The sequence below is a fragment of the Teleopsis dalmanni genome, chromosome 1 (genome assembly GCF_002237135.1).
Source record: "Teleopsis dalmanni isolate 2A chromosome 1, ASM223713v2, whole genome shotgun sequence".
In the NCBI taxonomy this organism is placed as follows: Eukaryota; Metazoa; Arthropoda; class Insecta; order Diptera; family Diopsidae; genus Teleopsis; species Teleopsis dalmanni.
Genome location: NC_051846.1, coordinates 93,510,168 through 93,528,356, shown reverse-complemented (window position 1 = coordinate 93,528,356; position 18,189 = coordinate 93,510,168). Strand labels below are relative to the sequence as shown.

The 18,189-nt window shown below is 32.5% G+C and overlaps 3 protein-coding genes across 7 annotated transcripts in view; 1 reads left to right on the top strand and 2 right to left on the bottom strand.

The window, feature by feature from the left end:
• The window catches only part of LOC119672893 (insulin-degrading enzyme), a 33,787-nt gene extending 21,202 nt beyond the window's left edge, over positions 1–12,585 (top strand). For 4 of the 5 annotated variants that reach the window (XM_038084057.1, XM_038084056.1, XM_038084059.1 and 1 more), the window contains 2 exons: positions 11,976–12,185; positions 12,244–12,585. In XM_038084057.1, the coding sequence (XP_037939985.1) occupies positions 11,976–12,185; positions 12,244–12,468 (435 nt within the window). In that variant the 3' untranslated portion in view covers positions 12,469–12,585. Of the gene's footprint in view, positions 1–6,231; positions 6,733–11,975; positions 12,186–12,243 lie in introns of those variants that run through there. The other variant, XR_005251968.1, reaches the window with a different exon arrangement.
• On the bottom strand, positions 12,542–14,216 carry LOC119672894. The gene is made up of 6 exons (XM_038084060.1): positions 14,132–14,216; positions 13,892–14,072; positions 13,431–13,583; positions 13,001–13,378; positions 12,763–12,947; positions 12,542–12,705 (listed from the first exon to the last, which is right to left on the bottom strand). The coding sequence occupies exons 2-6, from the start codon at positions 14,031–14,033 to the stop codon at positions 12,565–12,567; spliced, it is 999 nt and encodes a 332-aa protein (XP_037939988.1). The 5' UTR covers positions 14,034–14,072; positions 14,132–14,216; the 3' UTR covers positions 12,542–12,564.
• Positions 14,217–14,474: 258 nt separating this feature from the next.
• LOC119672892 (protein inturned) lies at positions 14,475–17,340 on the bottom strand. Its single transcript, XM_038084055.1, has one exon. The coding sequence runs from the start codon at positions 17,043–17,045 to the stop codon at positions 14,505–14,507; it is 2,541 nt and encodes an 846-aa protein (XP_037939983.1). The 5' UTR covers positions 17,046–17,340; the 3' UTR covers positions 14,475–14,504.
• Positions 17,341–18,189: the final 849 nt, after the last annotated feature.

Below are 18,189 nucleotides of genomic sequence, written 5' to 3'. Positions count from 1 at the left end.
GAATATCTCGTTTATGTGCATTATGAATAATAGAGGTGAGCTGATTATAATAGCTCAGTTTTTCATCGGGTTCGGCTTGTTCAGTGGAGCGTAGGATTGAATTAGAGTTACGTTTCGTGCACGAGAGCGAAATCGGCACCAAATCAAGCGGTCGTTGATTGGCTGCCATTGTAAGAGGGCACGAACGGCAGTTTTGCTGAGGAGAAAACCGACACCATTATGATAGGAATCACTTCTGCCAGAGTACAGAAACTTAGTTCCATTAGATAATTTGATTTCCCCAGAGTCTTTCAATCTGCACTCGCTGATGCCGATCATGTCAAGCTTGAATTTAAGGAGTTCCCGGGATAGTTGCTCAAGTTTACCTGGTCCGATTAGAACATTTCAGACGTCGATCACATATTTTGATTTCATGGAGAGGAAGTTTTGGTCATTTCGTGGTCGGTTGTTTAAAGTTGTTGTGGTTACAGTTGTACCTATCGCATTGATTCTGCTTGAACGTGAGTTTTGCACCTTCAAATCCGTTGTGCGTGCTGCCGAAGCATGTGGGTTAGCCGTATTAGTACGGGTACCACTTGGAGACTGTATTATCATCGGGTTTTGACTCATGTTTTATACAGAAAAAAGTAAAAGTAAAAGGGAGTAAAGCCCTGAAGTGGGTTGCAAGCCTAATGTCAGTCCTGTAAACTTTGCACGTAGTGACAAGTCACTTTTAAATAGGGCGCACCTAACCTGGAGAACAGACGTCTTTTCAATATGAGTACCGACGCTACGTTGTGGACTGCGCTTAGCTTCATTACTCCTCATTCGACCTTACCGGCAAGGGAGGCCCTACCTACCGCCGGCATGGCTAGAAGATTCTTCGAAACTACTGAGCCTCCTCATCACGTCGAGGTGGGAATCCCCGAGGAGGCAAACCTGAGCATACTGTTATAAAATCATCCAATAAAAAACAAAAATGGTAGGTCAGACTCTCTAGAATTGAATAATTTTAGAATATTATCATATAATGTAATTCATATATTTTATATTAAAAATTTTAAAAATTTGAAAAATTCTTAGAAAGTAAGTCAGAATACATTAAAAACATTTGTAGTGAATATAACATTCGCTAGGAGCATACAGTTACAGAAATAAATACAGGTTATACGAGCGGAGTAATGTATTTTATACGAAAAGTACAACAAATATGCGGAACCATTGCATATATATCCGTCATTGTTAATAAGCCATGTAAGGCATTAATAAATGCAACCCTGCGTGCAGGGTTGTGATGACAACTTAAGAAATGACAAGTAACAAATGTCAAAAAACAAATGTCAAGCGAGCAGTCGTCTACATTGTGCCGCCGGAGCAACAGCAACTTTTTAACACGCATATCGCCATACATCACCACACCACGCCATAAAACACAACACACATAAAATACAACATATTAAATAAACTATATTAAACTATATCAATTATATTTAATAAAATATTACATTAAACTTAAAACTAAATTATTGCCTATCGTCTAACAAGTTTAAAAAGTTGTTGCTATACGTAACTCGTATGTGTACAAGTTTAATGCGTGTGTGTGCATATAAGTTTCATGCGTCGTTTTTCGCAGAATTGTATATGTGTACAAATTTAATTTGTTCGTATCCCGTAATTTGTACATGTATATAGAAAATTAATAATGATGACGCGAAAGAGAGTGAATGAAAAGGAAAAAGAAAATAGTGTAGCTATAAACTCAGACATTTTGGACAATACACTAGTTGAGATGAGTGACGCCAAAGAAAATCAAGAAGATTCGTTAAACTGCAGCATTTCGAAGGAACAACTAGCCGCCTTATTTGCCAGTATAAATAGCCTAAATGATACCGTCAAGGAATTACGTCGAGATAACCAACAAATTCGAAATGAAATCAGAATGTATAGCACGAGCACCGCCGCCGCTCATAGCTTAAGAATGCCTGTACAACAAAACGTCACTGTCGCTGCTGCCGCAGTTGTCGAACATAACCAAATAAATTTTGCTGTCGTCAATACATTACCAGTTAATCTTGCTGATTCAAATATACAGCCGCCGTTGGAGTCTACATACTTTGTCATGGGCAATGTAGAATCCTCACAATACCCACAGCAGTCTCCGGTTAAAGTATCGTTACCATATCAATCCGCAGCGCCACACATGATTTCATTCGTAGACAATGCAGCCACAAAGTTATATCCATTGCCAAACTTTGATGGTAATCTAGAGGATTGGCCTTTATTTAGAGCCAGTTACAGAGACACTATCTGTGAGTTCAAATATAATAATCGTCAAAATTTAATAAGGTTGCACAAGGCTTTGCATGGTAATGCTAATGTGTCATCATTGCTTATATTTCCTGATAATGTGCCACAAGTACTACAAGAGTTAGAATTTAATTTTGGTCGTCCGAGATGTTAATACGAGCGCAAATGCAAAAAATACAACAGTTTCCCACTATTTATGAAAACCGTCTGGAAAGTGTAATTGATTTCTCCAATCAAGTGCGCAATATAGTTGTCTTTTTCAAAGCAGTTAATTGCACTCATCATCTAACGAATCCTTTGTTATTGGAACAGCTCATATTAAAATTACCACCATCAAAACAATTCGAATGGAGTCGGTACGCCACCAATATGCTTCAATTTCCCAATATCGAGATGTTTGCTGAATGGTTAAGTGATCTTGCAAAGGTCGTAAGTGTGATGCCATCAGTCTTACTAATATTTCAACGTCATAGTCAGCCATCTTCGGGAAACGTGCGTTTCGTTACCTACCAGTCACAAGCTGTTTCAGGAAACTTTAATCAAAATGTTGCACGTCGTGTACTTCAGAACAGTACACAATCAAAATTTAATAGTCAACAAAATGATGACCAGTAGATGTCTTGCATTAAATGTACTCAAAGTCACAAATTAAGTTCATATCGCCAATTCAAGTCGCTTAGTATACCCGGTAGATGGGAATTTGTTAAAGAGAGTCGTCTATGCTTCAGTTGCCTTCAACAAGGTCACAGCCTAATGGAATGCCGGTCTAAACGTGCATGTGGAATTGATGAATGCAGACGCATGCATCATCAACTTCTTCATCAGTCAGCTGCCAAAGCCATCAAAACAACGCCACCAATTACGCCTACTTCCACGTCATCATCAACTGAGGTAGCTTCTACGTCAATTTCTCAGAATAGACACGAGCACTTATTTAATTGTCACAATAACTTTAACGCTTGCCTATTCAAAATTCTACCAGTGGTCGTAAGCGGCCCTCGAACAACCATAACAGTCTATGCAATGTTTGATGAAGATTCGTCTGTAACGCTATTTGAGGAAGATGTTGCCGAACAACTTGGAGTCACGGGTGTCGTTGTGCCACTTACATTGGAATGGTACAACCAAAAGGAGACTATCGAGGAATCTCGTGTCGTAAACCTAGAAGTTAAAGGTGTAAATGAATGTACAACGTATCAATTAAAGAATGTGTATACAGCCAGGAATCTGGATTTGCCGAAACAAACATTTGACAAAAGTCAATACAATCATCTATCTCATTTTCCAATTGAAGGTTTTGCAGACATCAAGCCTAGTTGTTGATTGGTCTGGACCACAGCATGCTAAGTGTAGACAAACAGACAATTTATGCCGGTTCTAGTGAACCTATTGCCGCTGCCACAAAACTGGGTTAGGTTGCCTATGGACCATCACAATTTAGTGTCAATCCCGTTATTAATGTCTTACATATACGTAAAACACATGACATAAAATTACATCAGCTAGTGAAAGAATACTTTGAACTAGATAGTTTGGGCATAACCATTTGGGCGCACAATGGAATAAATGGTGGTCATGATTTCAGAACGTCAGTCATTTTGCTGTACCGCGATGTTTTTCGCCATTATATTCAACCACACAGGAACTACAATTCCACGTTTTTGTGGACGCCAGTGATACTGCATATGCCGCGGTAGCATACTTACGTATGAAACAAGGTAACAATATTGATGTCGCCTTTCTAACAGCCAAGTCCAGATGTGCACCTAAGAAAGAAACTACCGTGCCACGTTTAGAATTACAAGCCGCAGTGTTGGGTAGCCGTCTTAAAATTGCAGGGGAGAAATGTCTTGATCGAAAGGTAAATAGCACCACATTTTGGAGTGATTCAAAAACCTTTTTACTTTGGATATGTTCAACAAAACGTGATTATAAACAGTTTGTCGCCAATCGTATAGCAGAGCTATTCAGCAGTACCCTACCAGAACAGTGGCGTTGGGTACCATCAGCAGTCAATATAGTCGACGAGGCCACAAAAACTAAACCATCGCAAATGCTCCAAAACGATTCACGATGGATAAAGGGTCCTGTCTTTTTGTTCGCAACCGAAAGCGAATGGCCTAAAGAACCAACACAAATATATTCACTGCACAGCGCAGTAGAAGAATGCACGAAGAAATTTCTGTTAATAGCTAATAATGAATTGATATGAAACGGTATTCAACATTCACAAAACTAGTTCGTGTAATAGCTTGGATTCTACGATTCGTCAACAATTTAAAACTGAAACAGCGATGTAAGGGAGAATTAATACCAAAAGAGCTTGCAGCCGCTGAAAGTTATATATGCCGTCAAGTTCAATATGAACTTTACAATATAGAAATTAATGCTCTACAAAACAAGAAAGAATTGCCGAAGTCCAGTCAATTGCTTCAATTAACACCAAAATTAGATGATCAAGGAGTATTACGTATTAATGGAAGAATTGATGCCGCTTATTGCTTGCCCGATTCCGCACGCCATCCAATAATCTTACCACACAATCACAATGTCGCCTTACTAGTCATGGATCACAACCATAGAAAGAATCATCATCAAAACAGTAAGTTAACTATAAACGAGATGCGTCAACGGTTTTGGATACAAAACTGTCATTCCTTGCTAAATACAGTTAAAAGAAATTGCCCGGTATGCATACGTGATAAGTCTAAGCCAGCAGTGCCATTGATGGGTCAGTTACTCCCTGATCGCCTTACGCCATATGTCCGACCATTTACATATACTGGTACAGATTATTGTAGTCAATTTTTTGTAACAATTGGACGACGCCGTGAAAAGAAATGGATTGCGCTATTTACATGCCTTACTACACGTGCTATACATCTCGAAATTTCTACTGATTTATCAACAAATGCTTTTCTACTTTGCCTGAAGAATTTCGTCAACCGCCGTGGAGTGCCTGTTCGCATCAGAAGCGACAATGGCACAAATTTTATAGGAGCACAGTCAAAACTCAAGAAACAGGAGAGGTTGTTGGATTTTGACGCTATACAACAAGAAACTGCTAAAACTGGTGTGGAATGGATTTTTAACAGTCCTGCTAATCCGTCAGCCGGTGGATGTTGGAAACGTCTTGTCCAGTGTACAAAACGAATACTACATCGAGTATTAAAAGAAGAAGCACCTCGTCTTGATACCTTTTGCAGCGTACTAATAGAAGCAGAAAATGTAATCAATAGTCGCCCGCTAACGGACATACCTCTTACAGCAGACAGTCCGGAACCGCTTACTCCCAATCATTTTCTACTGGGATGTTTAAACTCCACTCAAACGCCATATGAAGATGGCGTTTGAGAGATTTGCTTACGCAAACAATGGCGAATTGCACAAAATCTTAAAAATCGATTCTGGAAACGTTGGATAAATGAATATTTGCCGCAATTATTGAAGCGCTCAAAATGGGACAAGGAAGTAAATGGGCCAATGGAAAATGGGCCGTATCCTTGATGTCACCACCACCAAAGATGGACAAGTACGGAACGCTAATGTACGAACAAGCCATGGTATTATACGGAGTCCTGCCGCTAAGCTAACCGCTCTGGAGTTTGTGAATCCTCCACAGGATTCACCGGGTGGTGGAATGTTAATAAGCCATGAAAGGCATTAATAAATGCAACCCTGCGTGCAGGGTTGTGATGACAGCTTTAGAAATGACAAATAACAAATGTCAAAAAACAGATGTCAAGCGAGCAGTCGTCTACATTGTGCCGCCGGAGCAACAGCAACTTTTTAACACGCATATCGCCATACATCACCACACCATGCCATAAAACACAACACACATAAAATACAACATATCAAATAAACTATATTAAACTATATCAACTATATTAAATAAAATATTACATTAAACTTAAAACTAAATTATTGCCTATCGTCTAACAGTCATAAATGCAACAATAATCAATATAACCACCAATGTCCAAGCCCATGCAGCTGACAGCAAAATATTTTGAATTCAAGTCAGAAACTTAAATCGGTCAAAATACATAAGAAGGTTGAAGTATACGCCGAATCTCTGCTCGCTTGATTTGAATGCCAGTTGAAAAGCAATATAGATTACAATTTCTTCAGCTATGCCCTGCCGTATAAAATAAACGAAGACCTAGATGATATAATATGGATTAAGGAAGTCTCTTCAGGTCAAATCAGAATTCTAACTCAGTTTAAACAGCGACGGTTGAAACATATAAATATATATTGAAAAATGTGGAACCACCAAACAGTTTGAAAAAAGCAATACCGTGACGCAAACAATGTTTCAAATTATAGAGAAATAGATTTTCTTAATACATTTGCAAATGTGTTTATAAGGCTCGTGTATAATAGAAAAAAAAATTTGGTGGAAAATATGTTAGTAACGAATTTCGTAAAGATTATTCCGCGGTGGGTATTAATATAGAACTCTCTAACTTAGCATAAGCATTTATTTTAAACAACAGTATGTTATATGTATTTAATGTAAACTTTAGAGCAGCATTTGACACAATACAAACAAATGTAATACTGTCTAGTTTTTTACTTAATTAACGTAAATTAATGCTGAAAACATACACTTTATAATAATTTTAAGAGAACAAACCAGTGACGACGCGTGCCCTATCTGAAAGGGTGTGCGGCTCTTCTTTAATGTTTTTTTTACATGTACCACTTAAATTAAAATATATGAGATGTTTTATTAATAATAACCATATTATATTAGGCAACAATATATTCGCAATATTATATTAACTATTCATTAACAAAATAACATATTAAACAAATTAAATTAATAATTTATATACAAGTTTAATATTATATCAATATGAAAGAAACAAAACTTTTCACATAATTCTCGTAACATCAAACCAACTTTTTTCAAACAAAATAGTTTGTACTTGGAAACATACATGTTTGTGCAGTGATCAAACAAAATCGAACCCGCTTGCAACGTATAAATGTGCGGACAAGTATCCCGCACAATAAAAACAGAAATTCGTGGGTGCTGCTGTTAAAAGGGGAGAGACGAAATGTGATAGAAATGTATGGTGATATGAGCTGCAAACTTTAGCCGCTCATGCAACCACTTTGGCAAATCATCATGTTGGATTCGTATGCATGCAGTTGATATTCGAATAGAACAGAAAATTACTCTCATACAATTTCCACTATATAAATCTCTATCTCTGATATTACAAACGGGAGCACACGCACATTATTTTGTTCATATGCAACGTATGAATGTGCGGTCAACTCCTTTGCACACAAAGGGGAGAGACGAAATTTATATACCTGTTATTTGACATTTTGCAAATTATGTTAGGGTGTTCACCGCATACCTCCGCACCTTAGAGCAATCGTCACTGGAACAAACATATACCTGTATATAGCTCATTCTTTTATAAACCGGACGGATTTTGCCAATAAATGACCTTATGATCTCTGATCTGACTGAAATTTTTTTTATGAACTCCTTTCATGAAATAAGAAGATCCGTATCTCGAGGAAAAATGTTGTGTATATTTTTTCTAGGAAAATTATCTTTGTAGACACATTTTCAAATGGCTATATCTCAAGTTCTATGAATGAGTTCATACCATTAAGGAAATATGAAATTTTTTGCGTTTTAAAGATTATTGATTGAACTTATAAGAAATTATTTAAACAATTAAAATTGTTTATATTAAAGCACTTATATTAACCGTTTAATTTAAAAAATAAATTTTTCTCAAAACATGTACCCAAAATTTTCATTTTTTATATTTTATTTAGATTTAGTTTTTAATTTACTGTGAAATAAAAGTTTTCAGGAAACCTTATTTTTTAAAATTCTTTAATAATATAGAACTTGAGATATAGCAATTTGAAAATGTGTCTACAATAACAATTCTCAAAACCTTATGGGTCCATATCTCCTAGGAAAAAAATCACAAAATTTTTTCCCGAGATACGGAATACGGGTCATGAAAGGAATTCATAAAAAATTTCAGCCAAATCGGAGATCATGAGGTCAAAAAGGTGTCCGATTTGTAAAAGAATGACCCATATACGATGTTCTTCGACGGGACCCCTCTTAAAATACTGATTTATACTACAATAGTAGAAATATAAGCAACCATTAATAAATATATGACATGGAAACAAACTTATACACCAAAATACCAAAAAGAAATGGTAACAGAAGATACAAACACTAAAGTTTTAACGCAAACTGGAAAAATAGTTCATAAAAGTTTCAAATGGAATTAAAATTAATTTTTATCTTTTTTCTGTAAAATAAATTTTAACTTGCACCATGTTCTGTAGTTAAAAGTATTAGACTATGTTAAATCACAAATATTCACTGTCAAAACGGAAGAAGCAAATGTACAAACCGGTACTTTTAAAATTACCATATACAAATGATTAATTTAAAATTACATGAAACTGTGTAATGTAATTATAAATAAAAAAGTAAATGACTTAAATTCCTGGTTCCTGTATATACAACATAAGCTTTATTATAGATGAGTGTTGGGCTATAAGTCAGATTTTTTTTTTGATTTGGTTTTTTTTAATAAAATTTTTTTTATTGTTTTATTTATTTAATATATATTTCCAACGTTTCGGTTGTTTAAAACCATCATCAGGGAAAAGATTTTTAAAACAACTGAATAAAATTAAATTTGTATATAAAAAAATTTTTTTGACAAAGTTTTAAATAATTACAACGAAGAATATAAAATCGGTTTATCTTTAGAATGATTTTTCTAGCAATGCGCAATAGACAACAGAAATATTTTCTATATCTCGCCGCAAATTGTATGTGGGTCTAGTCATAATATGTAAGGACTCTAAGGTAAGAGGTCGAGACAAGGAAGGCTCCTTCTCAATGACCTTCACCGAAGCAAAATCTGGGTAATGATTTTCATCAAGAAAGTGTGAGACCAAAGCTGATTGTTTATCAGGATTAATTTGTTTTAGTATATTTTTATGTTGACTTATTCTTTTATGTAATTGATTTTTCGTGTGGCCAATATAGCAGAGTTCACATTTTTGACCATTATTATCAGTCCCAGTGCATGGAATTTCATAGATACAATTAATAATGTTGTTCGTTTCAATACGATCTTTCAGTTTGGTATATATAGTTGTTTGAATTTGTGCAAATGGTTTAAAAGATATTTTTAAATTGTCTACTTTTCTTTCGATAATTTTAGCAATTTTAACTGATAGGTCATTTATATATACCATCGATCTTCGAATCATAGGACTAAGTATTCTTTGATCATGATATCTAATTCTTGAAAGTTTAAAATGCTGCCTTACTCGATGTAGTTGACTAACAATCATTTTGCGAGGATAATTATTATCAGACAAAATGTTGAAAGGTTTATTAATGTTGGCAGCGTAAAATTCTTTGTCACTTATAGAAAATATGCGGAAAAAAGCTTGTAAATCACATTCATTTTCTGCTGTCGTGGATGGTATGATAAATAGTTAAGAATTTTACCTGAAAACACAGCTTTCTGGTACCAGTCAATTGTTAATTCTCGATTATTTTTCTTAGATATTATTAAATCTAGGTATGGAAGTTTTTCATTAAATTCATGTTCAACAGTGAATTGTATGCGATTGTGAAATGAATTTAATAATTGTAGAAATTCAAAGATTTTACTTTTTGACCTAATGGTGAACATATTGTCAACATATATTAGAACAATTCTAGGTTTAAATGATAATGGGAAATTGTGACAGAAAGATATCATTTGCAACAATGTTGGCGATCGTAGGTGAAATATTTGAGCCCATAGCACATCCATTAATTTGTTCGTATATATCCTCTTTAAAGAAAAAATATGTCGAATCAATTAGTACAAAATGCAAAATTAATTTTAAAAAAGAGGTACTGAGGCATGGTTGTATATTGGTTTCCAATAGTTTAATTACTAACTCCATTGGAATACTTGGAAAAGTGAAATCACAACAAAAGAAGCGAGAACTTCGTCATTTTCAACAATAATGTTAGTTATCATTTCTCGAGCTTATAAACTATTTGTGATATCATATTTCTTATGTACAATTTTGCTCAATATGGTGTTCAAATAGATAGTGGACGGTTCAATTTATGCACTTTCGGCAATGCATAAATTCTGGGAAGAGACACATTGTGTCTAGTCATATGTTGATACTGTATTTTATCAATAACATTGAGATTAAACAGCTGTCGTATTAAGTTATTAGATTCAGTTTCTAGTTTATTAAGAGGATTACCTTCAACTTTAATATAAATAGACTGGTCGTTAAGAATACTTATCATTTTTTCTTCGTATTCAGAGCATTTAAGTGCAACTGTAGATCCTCCTTTATCAGCTCGGATGATGATGATATGTTTATTTTTACGTAAGAATTGGATAAAATCACCATGTGTTTTAGTGATGAACTGTGAAATTATGATGTCTTAGTTATTCCTTGAATATTGGAAATTATTCCTATTAATGTTATTGGACATTAAAATGTTAGTTATACGTGCTCTCATAACATCTCGCTCTTTCTCATCAGAAACTAAACGTATACAATCTTCAATATCACAAATAGTTTTGAAAAGTGGAAAATTATGTTGATGTATTGGTAAGGCAAACTTATTACTCAGAGACAATAACCATTGTATTTCACTGGGAAATTTTATATCTGTAAAATTGAAACACCAATTCTTACCAATTTTTAAATTGCTCTTAAGAAATTCTGACTTGATTTTTTCAAATTTGAATTGCTTTTTATCATTGAGTCGTGTTATTAATTGAATTCTATTATTGAATAAAGCAATCCCAAATTGTTTCAATAGATGTTGGTTATCAATTAGCAGATATTTTAGAGTATTAAATTCATTAGTAAACAATTCAATTTTTTAAATCTGACTTACAATGGGGAAAGGCAAAAATTGTAAACTGTTTTATATTTTCAAATTCATAATCAAAAATCATAAAAAAGAAATCTTGACTTCGGCCTTTTTTCAAGAAAGAAATCAAATTTTTTTAATTTCAATTTACAATTCTAAACTGTATTAGAATATAATCAACTAAAATTAAATTTGTGAATTTTTATTTTCTACATATGGTTTGTTTTGGGCGCCACCTCAGATCCTTAATCTGAATTAACTTGGCAGCTTACATTCTATGATGTCATTCGAGCACTTGAATGGAAATCAATTATTTTGTTGATTAGCTTGAGCACTTGTTACTCAAACTAATCGTATAGAGAATAAAAAATTCGAAGCTTGCTTAATATTATATCTGCAAACTTTAATAAAAATACTTTGTCTTTTTATGCAAAATTAATGCATTAAAATACTAAATTTATCCACGCTGTGCTGCAGTGAGACCCTATGCTCCACTGGGAGATGAGGATAAGAGAGAGAAAGAGAGTGCTGATATAAATATCATGAAAAGTACTTAACATTTTCTTCAGTGCATGACCAACACGAATAGTTGATAATGCATAATAACAGTTGTCGTTGGCCAATGGTTAGTAGCAGCGTTGGTCTAAATTAAATGTAAACACGCGTAACTAAATACAATTAAGAACAATATTAAATAATTATAAATATAAACAAATATATATTCATATATAAATTTTAATATTTAATAATTTTAATTTTATAAAAATTTTAGAAATCAATTGAAAATATGTCTATAGAAGAATTTGAACGTCATAAAGATGCTTTAGCCGTAAAAAAATTAGAAAAACCGAAAACCATATTTCAGCAGTATAAAAAATTTTTGAATGAAATAGCCTTAGCACAATATCACTTTGAGCGGAATGAAGCAGAAGTCATAATATTGCGTAAAATAGGTAGAGAAGAATTCGTACAATTTTTTAAGGTAAAAAAAGAATATATGGCAAATAAAATATAATACAAATCTTAAAATTACTATATAGAACTGCATTTCTCGGAATGGCATGGAAAGGCGAGTACTTTCTGTACATATAATCTCGCAGCAATTTGGAGTAGACATTGAAACTGCTGAAGATAAACTTATTACGAATATGGATCATCATACTAAAATAACCGATCTTGCGCAATTTAAGTCTAGCAAAGAACTTTATTCGATTGCTTTGCCGTATTTGGATATTAAGGCAAAAGGTGCACGTAGTAAATTGTAATTCATCACAAACATGATAAATATCTGATTTACATATTTGTTTGAATCATTTGTATATTTTAAAAATTAATTTAAATAAACTTTTATTGATTTTTAATTATAAATATAAAGTGATCTGTATAAGAATAGAATCTTTTTTTGTATAGGAATTTTGGAGAAGTGCACTATGTGGTATGAGAAATCCAGCTTCCAAATTAGTAAACTCTTGGGACACTAAATCCTTATTGTGGTTATTGGTCTAAAATATTAAGAAACAATATTTAGATATTCTTAATTGAAAACGTTTATATAATACTTGATCAATAATTGAAATTTTATGTCTAAATAAATCCTTTGTATAATTAATTTTTTTAAAGAGACCATCTGTGTCGAGAATTATGTTGTTATGAATCTTAGTTTTAAGTTTTGTATATTCCAACTGTATATACAAAAAATCTCGACGCAAATGCTTAAAAATTGCTTTAATATGCATTGGTTTGCCTATAAAAAAATAATTTAATTATTTTGAAGTATCTAAAAATGGTCTAAGTTACCTTTAATTGAAAATATAGGGCTTTCGAGAGTTGAACCATCCGATTCAATTTGATTGGTAAAGTTATCAACTCTCCAATAATAAGTAAAAACTTTAAAATCTTTATCTGCTACAATTGTGTTGTTTAATTTGGAAATTTCTTCTTCCCTTAAAAAAACTTTTTGTTTATCAACAATCGGCAATTTCTTTTCCTCTTTCTCTTCAGTAACATGCATTTTTGTAGTTGTTGCTTCAACATTATTGGACTCTTTATCAAATACATCGTTAATTTTCAGCACTCTTTTTGAGGTGGAAAAAATTTGTAATATAAGAGATTTTATTTCTTGAAGTTCCTTTTTTAATTGTACTTCCAAATTTTTAAAAGCCAAATCCATTTTCGCTGTGAATTAATATCTTTGTTTCAAATTTAATGAAAAGTTAATACATAATACTTGACTCGCAAACGCCCTTTAAGGTATTTGAAGTAACTGCTTCCGCCTTGGCTTCAACTTCACCAGTTTTCACCGTACAAATTGCCCTTTGAATTTCACGCGGTTTTGTATTCGTCTCTTCATGGAAACTACTTTCCTGTCCATATGTATCAACTACAAAACACAATGTTTTGCAATAGTTTAAATTTTGAAAAAATTAATAGATCACTTGTGTATTACACATGTATTAAATATACAGTCTTTATTTCAGTGTGTCTGATATTTTTAGGTTGGAACAGATTTATTCAATATGGAAATTAGTATATAAAATTAAGTACTTGTATTAATTTAGATTTTAAAACAATAAGATATAAATATCAGAACTATTTATTGTTAATTATATTAAACAGAATCAATTTATAAATTTTATAATAAATAATTAATCTCAGAGCGAAAAAGAATTAAGAATACTTTTTACCCACTTTTGCTGATTTTGGTTGGAATAGCGGTTTCATGTGCTGAATCAAGTGCAGTAATGATATTAAAGTAATTATACATCGTAAGTAAAAAGTATATCCAAACAGTTAAACTCATTGCTATCGGCATGCAGTGGCTTCGATGCATTCAATCGAAAATTAATCTTCTCTAGATTTCGTTTTCTAACTGCAAGATTACTAAAATTTATTTAAAGGAAATAAAACATGCAACACAAAATACGTTACTATATTCCTGCAATTTCTCAATACTATAAAGTTAACTTGGCAACTAAGTTTGCTCACAATTTATAATGTGTTGATATCTGGCTGGCACAAGCGTGTTTATTTTTAAAACAATTTTTAACGCCGAAAATATCTATTCACCACTTATTGCTTCAGGTCAATGCTGCCATATATGTGTAATCATTAGCTTCTTATTGTTTTAGCTATATTTCTATCATACTTTAATTTAAATAGAAAATATACTAATCTATATGAATATAATTTAGATCACTGAATAATTGCAGTTTTAAAAGCAAAACTTGTATTCTAATAATAAAAATGCAAGTTTTTTTTTTGTTTTTTTTTTATTTTCATACAACTTAAAATTAATACATATTTATCCAACTGAAAATAGTGATAAGCGAAAAGCTATTTCTATTATATTTTGAGGGACATCCGGTCGGTGACAGACATAAATTTCTTTGATTGGTGTTTTAAACAATCGACCTACAACAATAAACCGATTGTTTTTCATATTTAATTGATTACTGGTGTCATTTAATTGAACTGATATACTGTGTTCTTTAATGGCCACCATACCAGTAATGTTCTTATTAACTTCTTTAGTTAAAGGTAATTTTATATTGTTTGAGCTTTTCAAAACATTGTGAATTAAAAAACAAGCTTTGCGAATTTCTGTTACAAGTCTTACATCCACATTGCTTAAGAAAGGACATAATATTAAACCATTACCATGATCTATTGAAATGTAATAAAATAATTCATTTTTCCAACCTGCCGTTATATTGACGGGAATAAGATTGTTTATTTCTTTTCGTAATGATTTCGCTATTTGACATTGAGATTCTGAATCGAGTACATCTTGTTCATAGAAGTTTTCCCAGTCAGATTCACTGTCGGAATCGAAACCTGAATTCACAGAGACTAAACGCTTTCGATATACTTCTTCTTCGCTTTGTACTGAAGAACCTGCAACTGATGAACTTACGTACGACTCTTCCTCTAGCTGCGACTGATTGCTGCTAGTCAATAAATTTAAAGGAAGCTTTTGTTTCGTTGAAATCTCCGATTTCATTGAGTTTTTTTCATATTCCTCTTGACCAACTTCACACAAAATAGCTGGCCGCTTATTTGATACAGACCAAAACATTGCTAAAGACTCAATGCCACATTGTATTAAATGTTCTAAAGTTTCCTGAATTTCTTCAATATAAAATAAAGATGGGGAAATTTTTGCATTTGGTACTAAATCCGGATCATTAAATAATTTTAATATAACAGTAAGAATAAAATGATGTCTACCACATACTATTAAAAAATGGCGTTCTGGAGTATTAGGCAATATTATTTCTTCCCAGACATAAAGCTCTTTGACATTTTGATTTACAATAAAGTTGAAAATACCTCGACACCGTAAGAAGCATTCAATATTTGAAAGAATATTTACTGGTACCTGCGAAACTAATATAAACATATCGTAAAACAAAGCACTTCCATATACAAAAAACTCGCGATGAGTATTTAAAGGTTCGGTATTCCAATTTCTATAATCCATTGCTTCCAACTCACTCATTGCATCGAGTATTCGAAGTTGTGCTTCTTTAGGTAATGGCAAATATCTTGTTTGCTCAAAAAGTTCTTCAAATAGATAAGAGTTTCTTTTACATATTGCAAGAAAACGATTTTGTTGTATAAGAAAAAAATCATTCAAAAATCTTCGTAAATTGGCGACAGATACATTAGATTTCAGAAAATCATCAGGAGATAAATTTGGTAAAGCAAATCGTATATAACACAACAGTTCATTAGCCCACTTTTTGGATTCTGATACACTAATCTTTTCTGCCAAAAATGCAGACAGCGCCAGAAATCCACCTAATGATCCATAATTAACGTAATATTGATCACGTTCAATCAAAATTTTTGTTACTAACGGTTTAGTCTTCAGTTCTTCTGTCAAAACTGCATTCATAGTAAGAAAACTTCCACGAGTTTTATATAGAAAATTTTCTTCAGGATTTTCTGGATAAGAGTAAAGCGAACTCTTATACTTATCATTTTGATAACATTCTGGTGGCAAAAGAAGAAAAATGAAAGGTTGAGCATCATTGTTTTTAGCTATTATTGTGGTTTTTGATTCTTCTTTAGTTAAACTAGAGAACTTTTTAGCGAATGTGGAAAAATCCTCAATAATTTTGATATTTTGACCAATATTTCCTAAATCGGTTATATCATCCACTATTGGTGGTGCGCCCTGAAATCTAAGACAAACTTTAGTTGGTTCAGTGAATTGAAGTAATAATTCTTCAATATTGCTTGTTCGTATATCGATATTATCTAAACTTTTAAACCAATCGCCGCGTATAATATGTTGTTGAATGTTGGGCATTTGGTGTATGAAATCATCAACCATTAAGCACTCGGGCTGATCTGGAAAAGCCACGACTCGGAAACCTAAAATAGATTCAACAGCAGAAGAACGACGTCCAAAACGATACCGATTCGCTGCACTAATGATTAATTCCAATTGCTTTACATGCCCTTGACATTTTATATCTGAAAATTTAAAACAATGATTTTGAATTTTAGTACTAATTTGATCATTTATATTTTTGTGCTTCTGATTTTGAACATAGTCTGACTGTGATCGTTTATGATTATACTTTCGACGATTTGCTTTATTTTCCGTTATAGGCAAAGATAATTGCTTGCCTAACTCTTCGTACTTATTTGTTTCATTATCTTGTGGAATGTATTCAGCATAAAATAAATTTCCGTTATCGGCAACATATTGCTCCCAATTTGCCAGATCGCCATTATCGCTACACATATCCGAATACAATGAATCTGATGATCCTAAATTCCAATATACATCGTTTACAACAACCGCTTTTTCTTTTACATGTCTTGTTTGCATTTGCGAAAAAGTAAGAAATTAATTTCTTTATTTTATTACAGACTGCGTTATTTGTTTCAATATATATTCTAACATTAGTTTTTTAATTCTTAAAACCAACGCCTGCCTTCCCTGATAGATACTAGCTTCTTTATAATTTGGCTATTTTCTTTACTCGAAGCAATATAGATAAATAAAAAAAACTGAGTTTATCGAAAAATTGTGTAAAAATTTGTTGAATTATCCAAGCTTGTATACAAATTGCTGTGTAATGAGGTAGAATTATTAGCAGATATTACACATTAAAGGTCTGTTTCACGAGCTACTCGTTGTAACTTTGAGTCTCTCTGTGTATACACAAATCACCAGTGAATCTTCAAGTAAAAGAGATCATCTGAGAGTGCGTAACATCCCTGTTGAAATTTTAAAATTCTATACAGACTTTTCTCGTATAGTTTATTTCAAGCAAAATTTGTGTTGAGGTGTTAATCAGGTTTGCTAAATGCAAACCTGATTTTCGAATTGTTTATTTGTGCGACATTGTAAGAGACTCGATTTGTAATGAATTACAAACATTGAAGTGTTTATATGTATATTGTTTATTTTTCAATAATTTATTTCACTAATATTAAAAATAAGAACTTAATTCTAACTTAAAATAGCCTTAAGGTTACAATATGTAAATAAATATTAAATTTTAACTTAACATATCCTTAAGACTATGACATTTTGAAGTTATAAAACTTACAACAAAGTATGTTTTATGTTAATTTATGTTAATAATAATATATTTAATAATTTTAATTTGATAAAATTAATAATCGGGACATTTTCTTTTATATGATATGAAATAAACTTTCTTCAATTTCTTTTTACTCAATATATGCCAGTTTTTCGTTGCTTTTCTGAGATATTCGTTCAACTCATTGTTGCGAATATTGCAGTTACACCACCGGAACGACGACTAGGTCCTTCCTCTATTTATACAAAAAAATTTGAAATATTTCAAGAGTAGTTTATGTAAATAACAACTGATATACGTGCATCTGTAGCACTGGCTCAAATAAAGCTAGTGCGGGCTAGGGACGCGCTCTCATCCGAAGTGAATTAAGGATTAGTACTCCCATTACTCAATAGTAGCTCACTAAAAAGAAGGAATGCATAG